Source organism: Schistocerca serialis, chromosome 12 (genome assembly GCF_023864345.2).
Source record: "Schistocerca serialis cubense isolate TAMUIC-IGC-003099 chromosome 12, iqSchSeri2.2, whole genome shotgun sequence".
Lineage (NCBI taxonomy): Eukaryota > Metazoa > Arthropoda > Insecta > Orthoptera > Acrididae > Schistocerca > Schistocerca serialis.
This window is the reverse complement of record NC_064649.1, coordinates 144,484,428-144,503,212: the sequence shown is the minus strand read 5'-3', so window position 1 is coordinate 144,503,212 and position 18,785 is coordinate 144,484,428. Positions and strand designations below refer to the sequence as shown.

The 18,785-nt window shown below is 42.6% G+C and overlaps 1 protein-coding gene across 1 annotated transcript in view; it reads right to left on the bottom strand.

Annotated features, from left to right (window-relative positions):
* LOC126428006 (chondroadherin-like protein) overlaps window positions 1-18,785 on the bottom strand; it is a gene marked incomplete at its 5' end in the record, with an annotated part of 188,846 nt that overhangs the window by 1,825 nt on the left and 168,236 nt on the right. The window contains 2 exons of the mRNA XM_050089889.1: window positions 228-479; window positions 10,958-11,162. Coding sequence (XP_049945846.1) covers window positions 228-479; window positions 10,958-11,162 — 457 coding nt within the window. The remainder of the gene's footprint in view (window positions 1-227; window positions 480-10,957; window positions 11,163-18,785) is intronic.

Here is an 18,785-nt window from a genome sequence, read left to right as displayed (position 1 = left end):
TGGTTCTGGTTAATATGTGATTTACTTTTACAGTGACCACAGAGTGTGAAAACTGAAAAGCCAGCCAAACTACTAAAGAATACAAATTGATACATCATTTGAAGAAACATTTAGTTTCAAAAGTTATATACTTAGCTACAGTTATTACATTTTGATAATTTCTATTTCACGGGAAGGCCTAGAGGATGGATAAACACAATGCACTGTAGAATATGTAATGCACACACCTGCATGTCACGCCCAGTGGACCCGGTCAGCCACCTCCTGAGGGGCCGTGCGTGGCAGTCACAACGCACCGGATTCGAAGCCAGGCCCCTCAGGGAGACGCCGGCCCGCCGTTCGTCCAGTGCTGACAGCACGGGGGCGCCGAGTGATGTCACGCGGCTGCCCGTCACGTCTAGCAGCACACGGCTGGAGCGCGGCAGCGCGAAGAAGAGTGCGGGCGGCAGTGACGATACAGACGTGTTGCGCAGCCACACCTGTGACAGGGAAAAAGTAAACTGTCCTATATAATAGGGAAGTTCTTACTGATTCACCAAATACATATTAAATATCAACTCAGGGCATTTTAACCTTGATGTTTCAACCTCTGTATGTAATAACGTGTGTGTGTGTGTGTGTGTGTGTGTGTGTGTGTGTGTGTGTGTGTGTGTGTGTGTATGTGTGTGTGTGCGTGCGCGCGCGCAACTGTGCATGCGTGCTTTGTCTAATTCTGGTGAAGGCCTGTTTGGTCAAAATCTTTGCTTGACAGTCTTTTTGTTGCATCTGTCTGTGACTTGGTATCTCTGCTAAATGATGAGTAGCAATTATCCTTTTCATAATATTGTAAATATACGGATTAAGTGCCTATGGTGTATTCGTCTTATGTTATTCTACGCATTGACTCATTCTGTGTCCCCGAAGGTCCTCTTCAGTGTGACTTACAGAACATTGTGAAAGAATGGGAAGAGGTGTGTTACTATCATTGTGCACAAGATTCACAAGGTTGACAAAGGTCACGTTATACCTCCTAATATCCTGTCGGACCTCGTTTTACCCAGCATAGTGCAGTGCCCCAACAGGGCACAGACTCAACAACTCTCTTGAAGTTTCCTGCAGAAATACTGAATGATGCTGCCTCCATGCTTGCCAAAGTATTACTGGTGCAGGATTTTGGGCACGCACTGCCCTCTTTCCACAAATGTTTGATGGGATTCAATTCGGTGGTCTGGGTGGCCAAAGCATTCACTTGAACTGTCCAGAATGTTCTTCAAACAAACTGTGAGGAGTTGTAGCCCAGTGACATGGTGCACTGTCATTCTTAAAAGTCCCTTTGTTTCAAAATTGTTAAGGTTTTCATGGTCACTTGTTGACAACCTGACTGTTGGCTTCTGTCTCGGGTTCCTCGGCTGATGTTTGTTTCACAATTTTTCTGAGGTTTTGCCAGCACGAGTGGCTGGCATTGTCAGAGCTTCACCCTTCATTGCTGGTGGTGAACTGAAGTTGAGCTCAGAAATGTACCTAGTGCACCAATGTCCAAGGCTCATTTCTGGTGCAGTTCTCCTGTTGCTTCTTGCAATGGTCGTTCGCTGCAGCACGGGAATCCAGGATCCGTTCACTTTGAGGCTTTTTTCTTTTTTGTCGAAGTTCTCCTGTTTTGTATTTCTGTAACATGTCTGAACAAGCGGATGTGATAGCTCTTCTTTGCAGCCAGAACTTCTGTGTCAGCAAATTTTACTATGTGGTGGCCCTCACACAGCGCGTGCTCTGACATGACCAATTTCTCCTCGTGCCCTAAGCTGCAGTGCCACTTATGCTCTGTGGTCCTTGTGTTGATTAATCATCCAGTCATTCCTACATAAACGTTTCCTCATGTGCAAGGTATGCGGTGGATTCCCAAGATTGCAAGCGAGTCCCTTTCCTCTTTTGTCAATCTTAGACAGTCTTTGATCTTCTTTGGTGGTTTATAAATACTCTTTACCCATGTTTGCACAATATATGGCTGATTCTGTTTGTCACTATGGGAATGTATGGCAGAAAGACTGTACCCGACATTCTTTTTCTGATGTGTCACAAAGGTAACGTAAGCTATGTAACAGAACATAAGTGGCATTGCAGATTGGAGCAGGCAGAGAAATTGGTCTTGGCAGAACATGCGCCATTTGAGGCTGACCGTATAGTAAAACTTGCTGACACAGAAGATCTATCACACCCACTTGTTCGAGGAAGCTATAGAAATACACAAACATGAGAATAGCTTCAACACGAAAGAAGAAAGCCTCAAGGTGAGTGGATCCTGGATTTCCTACAGTGAACAACTGTTGCAGGTAGCAAGAGGAGAACTGCACCGGAAATGACCCACGGAGATCGGTGCGCCAGGTACATATAATCTGCAACTGTGAGCTCGACTCCAGTCTACCACCGGCAATATAGGGCTCAGCTTTGACAACACCATCCACTCATTCTGGCACAATGTCAGAAAAATCGTGAAACTAACATTAGCCGAAGAACTCGACAGAAGCCAAAAGGCAGTTTGTCAGTTCCATCATTGTTTGACAACAATGAGTTCATGAATTGTTGCAAATGGTCCCCAAGTAGCTGAACATAACCATTTACAGTCAATGATCAGTTCAGTTTGTAACACCTATATCAATTAGGAGTAGGTTTATACTATGTAACTGTGAATCTGTGATTATGAAGTGTTTGTTCTTTCTTACTTTAGGTCACTGATTTGTGACAGGAAAAGTTTGTAATGTATGAATGGAAAAACTAAATAATGTTTAAAATAATGAAATTTTGTAATATATATATGTTTATAAAGAAAACATTGTATATTGAAAGCTGGTTCATGCTTAGGACACTTGTACTGTGTTACGTAAATGATGTAAGGAAGACCCTTCGCAACAGCTTGGAGTGATGTGAAAGATGGTTTTGGTGGCTGAACTGGGCGGCTTCTCGGTGGGAATCGTAGGCAGTCAGTGGCTAGCCGTTGCACGGTACACATCAAGGGTGCTATGGGAGGCAATTAAGCTGTTTTGCAAGGAAATTTGCCTCGGATGTGGATTTGGCTGTTGAATGGTACTCTCGGCAATAAGGAATGGCCCTAACACATTAAAAATCTGTCACCAAGAAGAAATTGTAAAGAACATTCAAACATCAAGAGCCGTGAGTACAGTTAGTGGACACATCGCTTGCCACCACTACGTCGCCACTGCTCCACCAACTTCATGCATACAGATATGTATCAGAGCAGCATGGACCAGTTAATTTGTGTGAGTGATTAATAATAATCCAAGTGCTATAAACCTGTGTTTAGAACCGTATCTTTTGACCTAATCATGACCCTATGCAGGATCCCCTCCTTAGTGTTCAGAAAACTGAGTATCCTGTTTCAAATAAACTAGTAATTTATTTCTGTGTATTAAATGTGCATAAATTCAGTGTCAGATTGTGTAAATGTTGCTGTCTAAATTACCTGCTTCACAAGTGATGAAAAAGGCATGTACGTTAAACTTATTTGAAACATAATTTAGCCCGGATTGCTATCATGAATGATTTTTTGAGGTCAGTCAAGTTGGGTAATTTGCTTTGAAGGATGAAAATGTAAATTATTCCAAGTGGGGCTAAGAATTAAATTTAGTAGAATTGAATTTTGCTACTGAAATAATCATAGGGTTTGATTAGTGAGACAGTATCAGTTTATGGGTCCCCGCTATAATTTTCTCATATTAGAAAGATAATTGGAATATAATAGTTACTAAAGAAATCTGATACATTTCTATAAATGGGAGTATAAACAGTGTAACTGAGGTGTTATTTAATTTTTATTTGTGGTATTTATATGTCATTTAAGTCAGAAGCCCCTCCGTGTCCAACTTTTGTTCGATGCTTCCTGCAGTAACATCTCAATGCTTAGTCACGTAATGATCGTGATTGTAACTGTTATTATTATGCGCTGGGTACAATTTTCCTTTCTATGATTACTGGTTTGTGCATTAATGATAACTACTGCTACCCACAACTTAGATCGCCCTGTATTCGTGTGTATCCAGTGTGCTATTCAAAGGGAGCCTTAATGAAAGTTACTACAACAAGTAATATTCAATTTTCTTGAACATAATATTTCAAATTAATGTGCCTAATTGGGCTGGCAACCATTCGATTTTTCATTCGTATATGAACTTTACTACTTTCATTATCCCCAAAGTAAAAGCCTGTTTAGTTTTCCTATTAATTTCAATATATTCAAAATTACTGTCTGATACCTTAATCCATTAGACTCACACACGATCGGAACTCAAAATCCTCCCAGAGGGTAACTTTGGTTTATATCACGACAGGCGAGTGTTATAAGTTGGAGCAGAGGAGCCAGTCCACTCCGTATAAACATAGCCCACTCCATTATGCAGCCACCACCAACTTGCACAGTGCCTCGATGACAACTCGGTTCCCCGGCTTCGTGGGGTCTGCGCCCCACTCGAGCCCTACTGTCAGCTCGTGACAACTGAAATTGGGACTCACCTGACCGGACCGCAGCTTTCCAGTTGTCTAGGATCCAACCGATATGCTCACGAGGCCAGGGGAGGTGCTGTTAGTAAAGGCACTCACATCAGTTTTCTGTTGCCACAGCCCATTAATGCCAAGTTTTGCCACAGTGCCCTAACATAGATATCTCTGTCATACATCCCACATCAGCTTCTGCAGTTACTTCATGCAGTGTTGCTTGTCTGTTAGCACTGACAACTACACACAAATGTAATCACTCAAGTTAAGGCTGCTGCGATGCCCACGGTGAGAGGCATTTCCTAGAATTTGGTATTTTCGGAACACTCTCGAGATCGCGGATCACGATTTCCGACATAGAAAGCCCTATATGTCTGCCTCCAACTGCTACTCTGCGTTCAAAATCTGTTAATTCCTGTTATGTGGCCACAATCACATCAGAAACCCTTTCACGTGAATCACCCGAGTACAGGTGGCACTCAGCCACTGCATTGCCCTCTTATACCTCACGTACACGACACTATCGCCCTCTGTGTACGTGCGTGTGGTTGGCACGTCACTTTTGTCACCTCAGTGGATAATATCGACAACTACATCACCGGTGCCAGTACACGATACAGGAGGGCACCGATTTACCACAATGTGGATCACCTCGATCGTCTCCCGTTAATGAATACATTGTGATAAATGAAATTGGAATAAGATCGAGACTTAACCAGATTCCCTCCTTCTTACTGTCAAAACTGTGCAGTGTGTCACGAGTGCGTGCCTCCATACCTCACTCAGATTTTGGTTGTCTGTAGCTTCCAGCTACGGTTTCCAAACACTGCTACCGGAGGTTGTTCCACAGGGTATGTGGGAGCAGGACAGCACCACACGGGGAACAGAGACTGTGGAGGGCCGTGGCTCACCTCACTCTGCCACAGACACGCAGCCTTGATGCTTGGCCTGGCACAAATTTCCATTAGTCAGAATATACCTATTATATTTTATGCTCGGCATTTCGTGTCGGCGAATCTAATTCAGTCGATCTCCTGTTAAGCGAGTTAGAAACACTGTAATAGCTAGTAAATAACAGTTGTAGACCTATCATAGCACTGAAAGACCTGAGTCGAAACCGGGCCCTGGGTGTAGACAACATTCCATTACAACTACTGACGGCCTTGGGAGAGCCATTCCTGACAAAACTCTACCATCTGGTGAGCAAGATGTATGAGACAGGCAAAATACCCTCAGACTTCAAGAAGAATGTAATAATTCCAATCCCATAGAAAGCAGGTGTTGACAGATGTGAAAATTACCGAACTATCAGTTCAATAAGTTACAGCTGCAAAATACTAACACGAATTCTTTACAGACGAATGGAAAAACTGGTAGAAGATGACCTCAGGGAAGATCAGTTTGGATTCCGTAGAAATATTGGAACACGTGAGGCAATACTCACTGTATGACTTATCTTAGAAGAAAGATTAAGGAAAGGCAAACCTACGTTTCTAGCATTTGTAGACTTAGAGAAAGTTTTGACAATGTTGACTGGAATACTCTCTTTCAAATTCTGAAGGTGGCAGGGGTAAAATACAGGGATTGAAAGGCTATTTACAATTTGTACAGAAACCAGATGGCAGTTATAAGAGTCGAGGGGCACGAAAGGGAAGCAGTGGTTGGGAAGGGAGTGAGACAGGATTGTAGCCTATCCCCGATGCTATTCAAACTGTATAAAGAGCAAGCAATAAAGGATACAAAAGAAAAGTTTGGAGTAGGCATTAAAATCCAAGGAGAAGAAATAAAAACATTGAGGTTCGCCGATGACATTGTAATTCTGTCAGAGACGGCAAAGGACTTGGAGGAGCAGTTGAACGGAATGGACAGTGTCTTGAAAGGAGGGTATAAGATGAACATCAACAAAAGCAAAACGAGGATAATGGAATGTAGTCAAATTAAGTTGGGTGATGCTGAGAGAATTAGGTTACGAAATGAGATGCTTAAAATAGTAAAGGAGTTTTAGTATTTGGGGAGCAAAATAACTGATGATGGTCTGAAGTAGAGAGGATATAAAATGTAGACTGGCAATGGCAAGGAAAGCGTTTCTGAAGAAGAGAAATTTGTTAACATCGAGTATAGATTTAAGTGCCAGGAAGTCATTTCTGAAAGTATTTGTATGAGTGTAGCCATGTATGGAAGTGAAACGTGGACGATAAATAGTTTGGACAAGAAGAGAATAGAAGCTTTTGAAATGTGGTGCTACAGAAGAATGCTGAAGATTAGATGGGTAGATCACGTAACTAATGAGGAGGTACTAAATAGGATTGGGGAGAAGAGGAGTTTGTGGCACAACTTGACTAGAAGAAGGGACATGTTCTGAGGCATCAAGGGATCACCAATTTAGTATTGGAGGGCAGTGTGGAAGGTAAAAATCGTAGAGGGAGACCAAGAGATGAATACACTAAGCAAGTTCAGAAGGATGTAGGGTGCAGTAGGTACAGGGAGATGAAGAACTTGCACAGGATAGAGTAGAATGGAGAGCTGCATCAAACCAGTCTCAGGACTGAAGACCACAACAATAACAACAACGACAACAACAGACCTATCGTGGTTACCAGAGCTAGAAACTTTCAAACGAGCCTACGAGATGAACGACAGTAATGAAGCTTCTTCTGTTGGACTCCTCAGCAATATAATAAGGTTATTATTAGAAAGGAGAGGAAAGCAACTCCAGTCTGGACACAGACGGGCCAATCGATCCCACCCGAGTGCCGTATCATGACATTATTGAGAGATGCAGTATAGAGGGGTGTGCGGTCAGCACACAGCTCTCCCAGCTGTTGTCTGGTTAGCAGAGCTCAAGCCACCACTCGAGTACCAGGAGCATTCGATAAGTAGTGCGACACATTTTTTTCCTCTGCCATTTTGGTTGAAAAAATGCAGAATTTGCTGTGGGACATTGTGGAACATTCCTGCTTCAGCCCCTATAATTTTGTGAATTTCTGATAGGTGGTAGCCTTCAAAATGGCATCTGTAAAAGAGGAGCACTGCACACTTAGAGCTGGCATCGAGTTTCCATTGGTGGAAAAACAGAGCATTGCAGATATTTACAGAATGTCGACAGAGACTTGGCAGTGAACAAAAGTGCGGCAAGTTGTCGAGCGAGGCATCTGTGTCGTCGTTGCAAACTTTTCTGATCTCCCGTGTGCCAGCTGGTCGTACACAATTGTGACTTGAGCAGTGTTTGAATGTGCGGTGACTCTCATTCGAGACAGTCGATAAGAACCTCGTTGCTCAACTGTGTGTCTCTGTGGTTACTGCTGACACACTCTTCCACCAGTTGTGTTACCCGAGAGTGTGTGCTCGCTGGGTTCCCTGCTGCTTAACGGAAGACCGTAAAGAACAAGGAAGGGCAACCTGTGTTGAACAGCTTCCACGTTACAAGGCTGACAGTAATACTTTTTTGTTGAATATTGTCACAGGTGCTGAGATGTGGGATCATCACTTCGAACCAAAAACAAAATGGCAATCCGTGAGTGGCCCCACACCACTTCTCCTCCAGAGAAAAAGTACAAAGCCACACCCTTAACTGATAAAGTCATGGCAACGGTCTTCTGGGACATGGAAGATGTTATTCTGTCTCACGTCCTCACACACGCTGCAGTGACCAACTGTGGAGTGCACCGTGCTACCCTCTGGAAACTGAAGAAATGACTTCAGTGCGCTTGTCGCCACGAAAATGCAAAGGAACTTCTCCTCCTCTGTGACAACGCCAGGCCTCACACAGGTCTGTGCACCCGAGATGAGATCACAAAACTCCATTGAATTCTTCTTCTTTATCCACCCTACAGCCCGGATCTCTCACCTTCCGACTTCAATCCGTTTGGACCGATGAAGGTGGACTCCACGGGCAGGAGTACACGGATGACGGGGGAATTTACTGACACACAAAGACGTTGGCTCCGATGTCGACCAGTAGAGTGGTACCAGGTCGGTATACGGGCTCTCCCAGTAAAGCGGCATAAGCTGTTGCATTGAACAGAGATTGCCGGCCGATGTGGCCGTGCGGTCTAGGTGCTTCAGTCCGGAACTGCGCTACTGCTACGGTTGCAGGTTCGAACCCTGCCTCAGGCAGGCTCTTTCCAGAGCATAAAACTTCCAAACAATCCCACAAAAGGAGCAGTAGTATTGAATTGTCTTCTGTTGGGCTCCTCAGTAACATAAAAAGGTCATTATTAAGGCAGCCATACAATTCTGCCACAGTCGACAGGTGATATGACTTGGAACTGTGTGTGATGTCCTCCCACTGAGGAAGAATCTCTGACAGTATTGGGAATTGAACCCAGGTCCCCTGCATGGCAGTCAACTCAGCTGATCACTTAGCTACAGATGCGGACTCATTATTAGAACTACACTACAGTTCGGTGCCAGTTCACGAGTTATGACTTGCAACCATCACCATTTTAATAGGTACAAAATAATATAGTCCTATAACTCTTTCCAGAGCATAAAACTTCCAAACAATCCCACAAAAGGAGCAGTAGTATTGATTGTCTTCTGTTGGGCTCCTCAGTAACATAAAAAGGACATTATTAAGGCAGCCATACAATTCTGCCACAGTCGACAGGTGATATGACTTGGAACTGTGACGTACTACAGGACCAAACATTATTTGTCATCTGTCATTACCTCTTCAGGAACACTGCAACAGCAATATGGCAACAGCCACCATCACATCACAGTCAGTGGAAAAGACTCGCAAATATGAATAATGAAAAGAGCGAGACATACAAAATGATGCATGTGGTGTGAAGAGTTACACAGAGACCTGTACACCTGTACTGGGTGATGATATCTGGCCCGTACAGATACAATACAGTGTTCAAATGATCTACCACATTTGTTTTTAACTAATAGGGAGAGGTCCCCAGGGGTGGGACTAACATTTTCAGACTGCCTTTTACAGTTGTGTAGGTCAGGTTCCCAGGAATCACACCTTGGTGTGCCCTCATTTGCAAGTAAGTGACAAAAAAGTATTTCAGAAGTTCTCTTGATCCACTAGGGCCTTAAGAATAGCATTAAGTTTCAGAATGGCATTGTAGCATAGTGGTTAAATTATTTGGGTAGTATGCTGAACGTTCAGGTTTCATTGGGTACTACTTATTTTTTATATCTTTATCTACATGACTGTGATCATTACTTTCATTCAGTTAATTGTTTAAGCACTATTTCTTTCATTTATAATCATTTGCCACATCATTCCAATCATCTTATTTACTTTTAGGGTTCTGTACTTCAATCGGTAAAAACAGAACCCTAATAGGATCACTTCATTCTCTGTGTATCTGTCGGCCCGACTTTTCAGAACCCTTTTTCTCAGGAATGGATAGACATTTCAAGCTGAAATTTATGTCACACATTAAGCTCTAAGGTCCCTTGGTAATGTAAAACAGTGAAGTTTCCAAGTCAGGGAAATCGAAAGATACAGCCAGTTATGTCACATATATTGATACTTAGGAATTAACTTATCAAAAACCTATATTCTTGAAAGTCTTGGGATCCCTCAGACTAATATCCTGACTGTATCAGTGCTGACAACAGGCTAAAATCATTGAGATTCTTGATTCTTGGAATGAATGAACTGTCTATGCAGGTAATTAAGTCTGTACGGAACCTTCAGTGTGTCAGTCCTACTCACATCTGGCCAATTCTTCATTTTTGTTTCTTGTACAGTTTTTCCATTTGCAATCTTTTCTCATGTTTTTTAAGTTATTTTTGTGTTTATTAAGATTTAATTTCTTTATTTTCATCACTTTATATTTTCATCTGTATTATTACAGTTGTTACATGTGTTACTCATTGTGCTTGAATTTCATTTAATTAAAAAAAAAATTCGTTTAAATCTTCATCTGTATTATTTTGTCAGTGGTATGACAATAATTTATGTTTTAAATCCTTGTGTGGTGATTACCAACCAAAAAAATTATATCTTATAATGATAAGGAAATATTTAGCATCATTGAACTGCCAATACAAATAAATTATTTCATCTTCTATTTTTTAATCAGGTTATCAGTGTTTTTAAATGTGTAAAAATCATGACAGATAAATAATCGCAAGAAAAGGATTTTTGAAGAAGAGAAATTTGTTAATATTGAATATAGATTTAAGTGTTAGGAAGCCTTTTCTAAAGGTATTTGTCTGGACTATAGCCATATGTGGAAGTGAAACATGGGTGATCAACAGTTTAGACAAGAAGAGAGTAGAAGCTTTCAAAATATGGTGCTACAGAAGACTGCTGAAGATTAGATGGGTAGATCACATAACTAATGAGAAGATACTGAATAGAATTGCAGAGAAAAGAAACTTGCGCACTTCACTTCATATCTACAATGCACGTTGTCTACGGATCCAATAAACGTAAGCAAATAAATGAAAGATTAATTCGGCAGCCACTACGCTGTCTTACAGTAGGAAGGGTGGAGTGCGGTACCTCGAGGCCGGACGCACGGAGCCCGGCCAGTGCGCCCCCGGACACCTGTCGCAGGGCGCGGCCGTGCAGCCCGAGGTGGCGCAGCCGGGGGTGCAGCGTGGCCGCCAGCTGGTCGCTGCCGAGGGAGGCCTCCGTCGTCTCCACGTCCAGGCTCTCCAGAGGGGGCAGGCCACGCAGCACGGCGCGCACGTCCAGGAAGCCCAGCCTGGAGAATGCTCGGATTTATTAACAGACGAGTATGGGATTCGGGCACGGTGTACTGGTCCGAAAGAGTTTTGACAAAGACTGTACAAAACAAAACAAAAAGGGTTGGAAACTGATCTTTCATCTGGAGCATTCTAAATCAAAAGTTAAAATTTATGGTATATGGATTTATAACTATTAACAACATTCCATTAGTATCACACATGCCCACTGGTGAAAAAAAATTGTGTACAGTACTTCTTGTAGGCTCTCTTACACTGTTTAATCTATAGGAATAACTTCCCACTAAATTCTAATTTGCTCAAAGCATTTACATTATTCTGGAGGCACATAAAAAGGTTATCCCTGGTTCTCTTCAGAACATACCTACTGCATGCTGAAAGTTATCTTAAAAATGTTTGAGGATGCTCCTATCGAACCTTTGAATTGGCCCGTCCAGAAAAACCTACCTATTTCTTTGAACCACAATACAATGGTACTTGTCATGTCTACAAGAACTTTATCATACTGGCACAGAAAAGTATCAAATCCAAGTTAGAGACGCATATAAAGGCCTGAACCCATCCTGCCACCCTCTCACACTAACATTGCCAAATCCGTAGTAACAAGGCCGTAAGAAAATGATGATGGAGACGACGCTTAAGGCCTAAACTGTTATTGTAAATATCAGCATTCATTTTGGCATTAGCTGAAACTGTTGGTTTAGCACCAAAGAAAATTTTTTTCTGACGATCACACCACTTTCACCATATTGTAGCGTCACCACACCACACTCAAATACACATCGTTTGGGATACAGACAACACGGTCTACGCATGTTCAGCTGAAAGCACATCACATCACATTCTGTGCTCACCAGTGTTCCTGTATAACTGGGCCAGCCGGTTAATAAAATACATACAAAATCCATAAAGAAGTAGGCGATACACACTTCAAGTAAAGTGAGTGATACATCGTAATTTTTACTATGTTAATGTACATTTACCATTATGTTTCTTCCTGTTGTACATATTAATCATTATTTAATATCACGTGAAGTAATGTAATTACCTGCAGAAGACAGAGACCATTATCAGAAAACTTCAGGTATACATGTGTCTCTTCAGTCAGTTCAGATGTTTCATATCTTGGAAGGCACAAATTTGTTTTTAACGCAATTTTGGACAATATTATAGAATTATCACATAGAAATTTCCAAAAAAGTCTGTAAAATTTCATAGTTATATGTTCAAAATACAAACATTTCGAACATAAACAGCATTTAACTCTCAAGATGGCACACTGTTTTCCAGAACACGAGCAGGCATGCGGTGTCCTTTGTACCCCCGTAAATAACAACTGTCTTTATGTTACCGAGGTAAACATGTATGCGCAAAATCACAGTTTAATCTTAGTTTAGTCAAACAATGATAAAATAAACTTTCATTATACGAGCTAAAGCATGGTTTAATTAAACAATAATACAATAAGCATCCAATATACCACACTGTTGCAATATTCAGTTGTTAACCTGCAGTAATGATTCACTCAGAGCATGAAACAGTGCAGTTGCATCATATTCCAACCAACCACTTATTTGATTATCCCTTACACAACTGCCTCATTATGAGATTGTGCTGCTAGCTCGTAGTCTTGAGTCATTTTCTAACATGGATTGTAAATTTTTTCTCACCTAGCCCACTGTATATTTTTTATTGCTGCTACTCCCTTGGGCGTATGACAACGCAACACATCATTGTGTTAGCTGAAGCAATAATGAAGGAATATGCATGGACTCACAATTAGAAAACAACAACGGAACTGCACAAGACAATATTATTTGCGGTTGCTGCACTTTATGCATACGGACACCCGTGCGAAGGTTAAACTAAATTGAAAGGCATTTGTTTGTATCAACTAATAAATCTGTAGCATTGAAACATATGACTCAGTACCACACGTACACTTATTGTCAAAAGTATGATCATATGGGATATCAAGTGAAATTTGTTACTGGATTGAGAACTTTTTGGTAGGGAAGATAGAGCATGTTACCTTGGATGGAGAATCATCATCAGATGTAGAAGTAACTTTGGGTGTGCCTCAGGAAAGTGTGCTGAGACTATTTCTGTTCATTTTGTATGTTAATCAACTTCAGGACAATATTCCTAGTAACCAAAGATTTTTCAGATGATGCAGTTATCCATAATGGAGTACTGTCTGAAAGAAGCTGCATAAATATTCAGTCAGATCTCCATAAGATTTCAAAATGGTGTAAAGGTTGGTAACTTGCTTTAAATGTTGAAAAATGCAAAATTTTGCTCTTCAGAAAATGAAAAAACATAGTATCCTACGTTACAATGGAATCGGCCAACTCGTATAAATACCTGGGTGTAACACTGTGTAGGGATATGAAATGGAATTATCACATTGGCTTAGTCATGAGTAAAGCAGGTGGTAGATTTCAATTTGATTGTGTAATCAATTTACAAAGGAGGTAACTTAGAAATCACTTGTGTAACTACGCCGACCAGACGTCCGGTTTAATCTGGACATGTCCTCCTTTTTAGCTCCTTGTCCAAGGTCCAGGTGGATTTTTACAGTGTCCGGCTTTTTTGCAAAGCGTAATACAGATTAAATTTACAATTTGTCCTGTTTGATTGCTCTTTTCTTAAATACTTTAACTATTGGCACACGAAGGCGGTGTTAGTAGGTGGCACCAGGATCGTCAATGTTATCGTTTATCGACCTATAAGCGAATGCAAATATAAATTATTTAAAATTTTCGTTTTGTATCTTCGCTTTGTATTGGCTTGGATTCCTGTAGTGCACGTGTGATGGGGAGTACTGGAGATAAGGGTACCACCGTCAGCTTTGGACAAGTCACATGAAAGTAGCCAATCAGGAGTGGCGTTTAGACAGCCGTCTTTGTTAAATCTTAAAACTACACATAAATATAAAAACAATTGATGCCACACTGTCACCACAATCAATGTTTTTAATTTAAAAATTAAAAAAAAAAATTGCTCTAGGAATCACCACCTGACCACCAGTAACAATTAACTACTAGTTTTACCGGTAATTCCCGGCAGCCGCGTGACTTGCCCAAAGCTGACGGGTGGTATCCTCATCTGCAGTTGACCCGTTTGATGTGTCCTCTTTTTTCTTCCTTTGTCCTCCTTTTTGAAGCTGTTTGTCCTCCATTTTAAACAACTGCATCTGGTCACCCTATGTGTGACACATTCTAGAACACTGTTCAAGTGTGTGGAACCCGTACCAAATAGGACTAACAGGGGATATTGAACATATACAGAGAAGGTCAGCACAAATGGTCACAAGTTTATTTGACCAATGGGAGATTGTTACAGTGATGCTGAAGAAACTTAACTGGCAGGCTCAGAAGGTAGACATACACTATCCCCTACTAACAACATTTCAAGAACTGCCTTTATATGACGACTCTTGGAATATACTGCAATCCCCTACTTATTGCTCGCATAGGGATTGTGAGGACAAGGTTAGATTAACTACAGGATGCACAGAGGCATTTAAATAATTCTTCCCACTTTCCATACTTGAAAGGGATAAGAAGAAACCCTAATAACTGGTAGAGAGGGCTGCACTCTGTGCCACACTTTTCACAGTGGTTTGCAGATTGTAGATTTAGGTGTAGATGAAAATGTATGTAACTAGAATAGTTAACAGAAACTTGCAAGTACCAATAATGACTGTTAAAAACCAAAATTTTACAATATTTTCTATGTGAAAGTTAACAATACTCATTACTTCAGAAGTGTCATTTGTTTGTAAATCACATTGTGATACTTAAAGTTTTATGAAATTTTAATTCTTCTCTGTAAATCAAGAGAAGTTAAAATTGTAAGAACGAGAAATTATATGTAATTGTAAAGGCCAATGAAGCACCAGGCACAGGGCTCGTTATTCAGTTATTGAGAAGTCGTCAGTTTGAATCTGTTGTGTAGCACATTTTGAGGCTAAAATGCACTATTTTTGAACCAGTTCAGTTAATGAATTCTTCACACTGTGCTTGATCAGACAGTACAAGTTTTTGTCATATGTAAGGTGGTGTTTTATTCCACAGGTTTGAGTTAAAATCTGGAACTCTATCAACTGTAGACAGCGTGTCAACCTCATCAGGACATGTACATTAACATGTTCTACAGAAATGATTAGCATTTGACCAATGTCGGCCCACAGGTTCACGGTCAACATTGATATTGCAACACTACATCTACATCTACATGATTACTCTGCAATTCACATTTAAGTGCTTGGCACAGGGTTCATCAAACCACAATTATACTATCTCTCTACCATTCCACTCCCGAACAGCATGCGGGAAAAATGAACACTTAAACCTTTCTGTTTGAGCTCTGATTTCTCTTATTTTATTTTGATGATCATTCCTACCTATGTAGGTTGGGCTCAATAAAATATTTTCGTATTCGGAAGAGAAAGTTGGTGACTGAAATTTCGTAAATAGATCTCGCCGCGACGAAAAACGTCTTTGCTTTAATGACTTCCATCCCAACTCGTGTATCATATCTGCCACACTCTCTCTCCTATTACGTGATAATACAAAACGAGCTGCCCTTTTTTGCACCTACTGGTTAACTGTGCCTACTGCTCTCGTCGCTATAAACTGAAGGTGATGGATCATTGTGACCTGAGCAGATGTGCAGGATCACGCACAAAAAGTACTGTCAAATCTTAAAGTTTGAAAGAGGGCTCATTATTGGCATGAGAGAATATGATGCATACGTCTGGGAAACTGCTGCTCGTGTGGGACGAATTGTTTTGGCAGAGCAACGGGTGTGTGCAGAATGCTTCACAGAAGCCCATAGAACATGAGGAGAAGAGTTAGGTCGCACTACCCAGACCGAGCCCTGAGAAGATCAACACCTCAGCCGAATGGCATTGCAGGACTACCCTTCTCGGCTCTGGCACGACAGCGGAATAGTGTAACACGTCGTACACTATCAGGGTGACAGTCCGTCGCTGGTTATTACGGCACGGGCTACGCACGTGTCGCCCAGTTCTCCACCTGACTTTGAAGAATGTTCAGAAATGTGCTAAACGACAGTGGTGTACGGAGCAATGCCATCGGCGAATGGAATGGCACGAGATTGTGTTTTCTGGTTTGTTTATTTGAAAATAATGGCTGCACTTTGGCTCTCCACAGACAGGGTGAGCGGCATCACCGTCACTGCATTCGCACGAGACCTCGTGGTCTGACGGTGGGGGTTGTTGTCGAGTTCTACCACAAATCACAGATGGTTCTTGTCCAGGGCACCGTGAGCAGTGTGACCTATGTGAATGACATCCTGGAACCTGTAGCCATATCCTTTCTGCACAACACCCCAGACGCCATTTTTCAGCAAGACAATCCACTGCTGCATGAACACGTGCCTTCTTTGTGCCACAGGATGTCAGCCTTTTGCCCTAATGCACGAGATCACCAGACTTGTTGCCAGTTGAAAAAGTGTGGGATGTTGTTGTTGTTGTTGTTGTTGTTGTTGTGGTCTTCAGTCCTGAGACTGGTTTGATGCAGCTCTCCATGCTACCCTATCCTGTGCAAGCTTCTTCTTCTCCCAGTACCTACTGCAATCTACATCCTTCTGAATCTGGTGTATGGTCCAAAAAAGGGAGCACTGCTGTGACCCAATGCCAACCACCACAGACGAACTTACGTCCTATCTCTTTGTCATTCAAGGTGTTCTGGTTTACCTGAACGTGTCTGTATTTATTAAGATTTTTTATATTCCTCCTGTTGCAACATTAAATGCAAACATGATTATTTTAAACTGGTTGCACTTTTGAAGATATACACTCCTGGAAATTGAAATAAGAACACCGTGAATTCAATGTCCCAGGAAGGGGAAACTTTATTGACACATTCCTGGGGTCAGATACATCACATGATCACACTGACAGAGCCACAGGCACATAGACACAGGCAACAGAGCATGCACAATGTCGGCACTAGTACAGTGTATATCCACCTTTCGCAGCAATGCAGGCTGCTATTCTCCCATGGAGACGATCGTAGAGATGCTGGATGTAGTCCTGTGGAACGGCTTGCCATGCCATTTCCACCTGGCGCCTCAGTTGGACCAGCGTTCGTGCTGGACGTGCAGACCGCGTGAGACGACGCTTCATCCAGTCCCAAACATGCTCAATGGGGGACAGATCCGGAAATCTTGCTGGCCAGGGTAGTTGACTTACACCTTCTAGAGCACGTTGGGTGGCACGGGATACATGCGGACGTGCATTGTCCTGTTGGAACAGCAAGTTCCCTTGCCGGTCTAGGAATGGTAGAACGATGGGTTCGATGACGGTTTGGATGTACCGTGCACTATTCAGTGTCCCCTCGACGATCACCAGTGGTGTACGGCCAGTGTAGGAGATCGCTCCCCACACCATGATGCCGGGTGTTGGCCCTGTGTGCCTCGGTCGTATGCAGTCCTGATTGTGGCGCTCACCTGCACGGCGCCAAACACGCATATGACCATCATTGGCACCAAGGCAGAAGCGACTCTCATCGCTGAAGACGACACGTCTCCATTCGTCCCTCCATTCACGCCTGTCGCGACACCACTGGAGGCGGGCTGCACGATGTTGGGGCGTGAGCGGAAGACGGCCTAACGGTGTGCGGGACCGTAGCCCAGCTTCATGGAGACGGTTGCGAATGGTCCTCGCCGATACCCCAGGAGAAACAGTGTCCCTAATTTGCTGGGAAGTGGCGGTGCGGTCCCCTACGGCACTGTGTAGGATCCTACGGTCTTGGCGTGCATCCGTGCGTCGCTGCGGTCCGGTCCAAGGTCGACGGGCACGTGCACCTTCCGCCGACCACTGGCGACAACATCGAAGTACTGTGGAGACCTCACGCCCCACGTGTTGAGCAATTCGGCGGTACGTCCACCCGGCCTCCCGCATGCCCACTATACGCCATCGCTCAAAGTCCGTCAACTGCACATACGGTTCACGTCCATGCTGTCGCGGCATGCTACCAGTGTTAAAGACTGCGATGGAGCTCCGTATGCCACGGCAAACTGGCTGACACTGACGGCGGCGGTGCACAAATGCTGCGCAGCTAGCGCCATTCGACGGCCAACACCGCGGTTCCTGGTGTGTCCGCTGTGCCGTGCGTGTGATTATTGCTTGTACAGCCCTCTCGCAGTGTCCGGAGCAAGTATGGTGGGTCTGACACACCGGTGTCAATGTGTTCTTTTTTCCATTTCCAGGAGTGTATATTTGGCTGTAGATAATAGGATAAATTAGAGCTTCTAATATTATATGGGCCGACTTCATTTGCAGTAGGATTTAGCAACATATAAATAATAAAATACCTTAAAGAAATCAATCTATTGACATGTGACAAACAGGGTTCCAGGAAATGTCATTTTTGTGAAACATAACTGACTTCCTTTGGACAAAGTGTGATTGCTGCAACAGGGGATTTCAAACTCGCAGTTTTAGATTATCTGAAGGCTTTTAATACTGTTCCTCATAAGTACCTTGTAATAGAATTTCACTCCTAGGGAGCATCACCTCAGTTGTGTGACAGGATTCATGATCTTTCAGAAAGGTCACAGTTCATAGCAATGATGGGAAGATGTCTGCT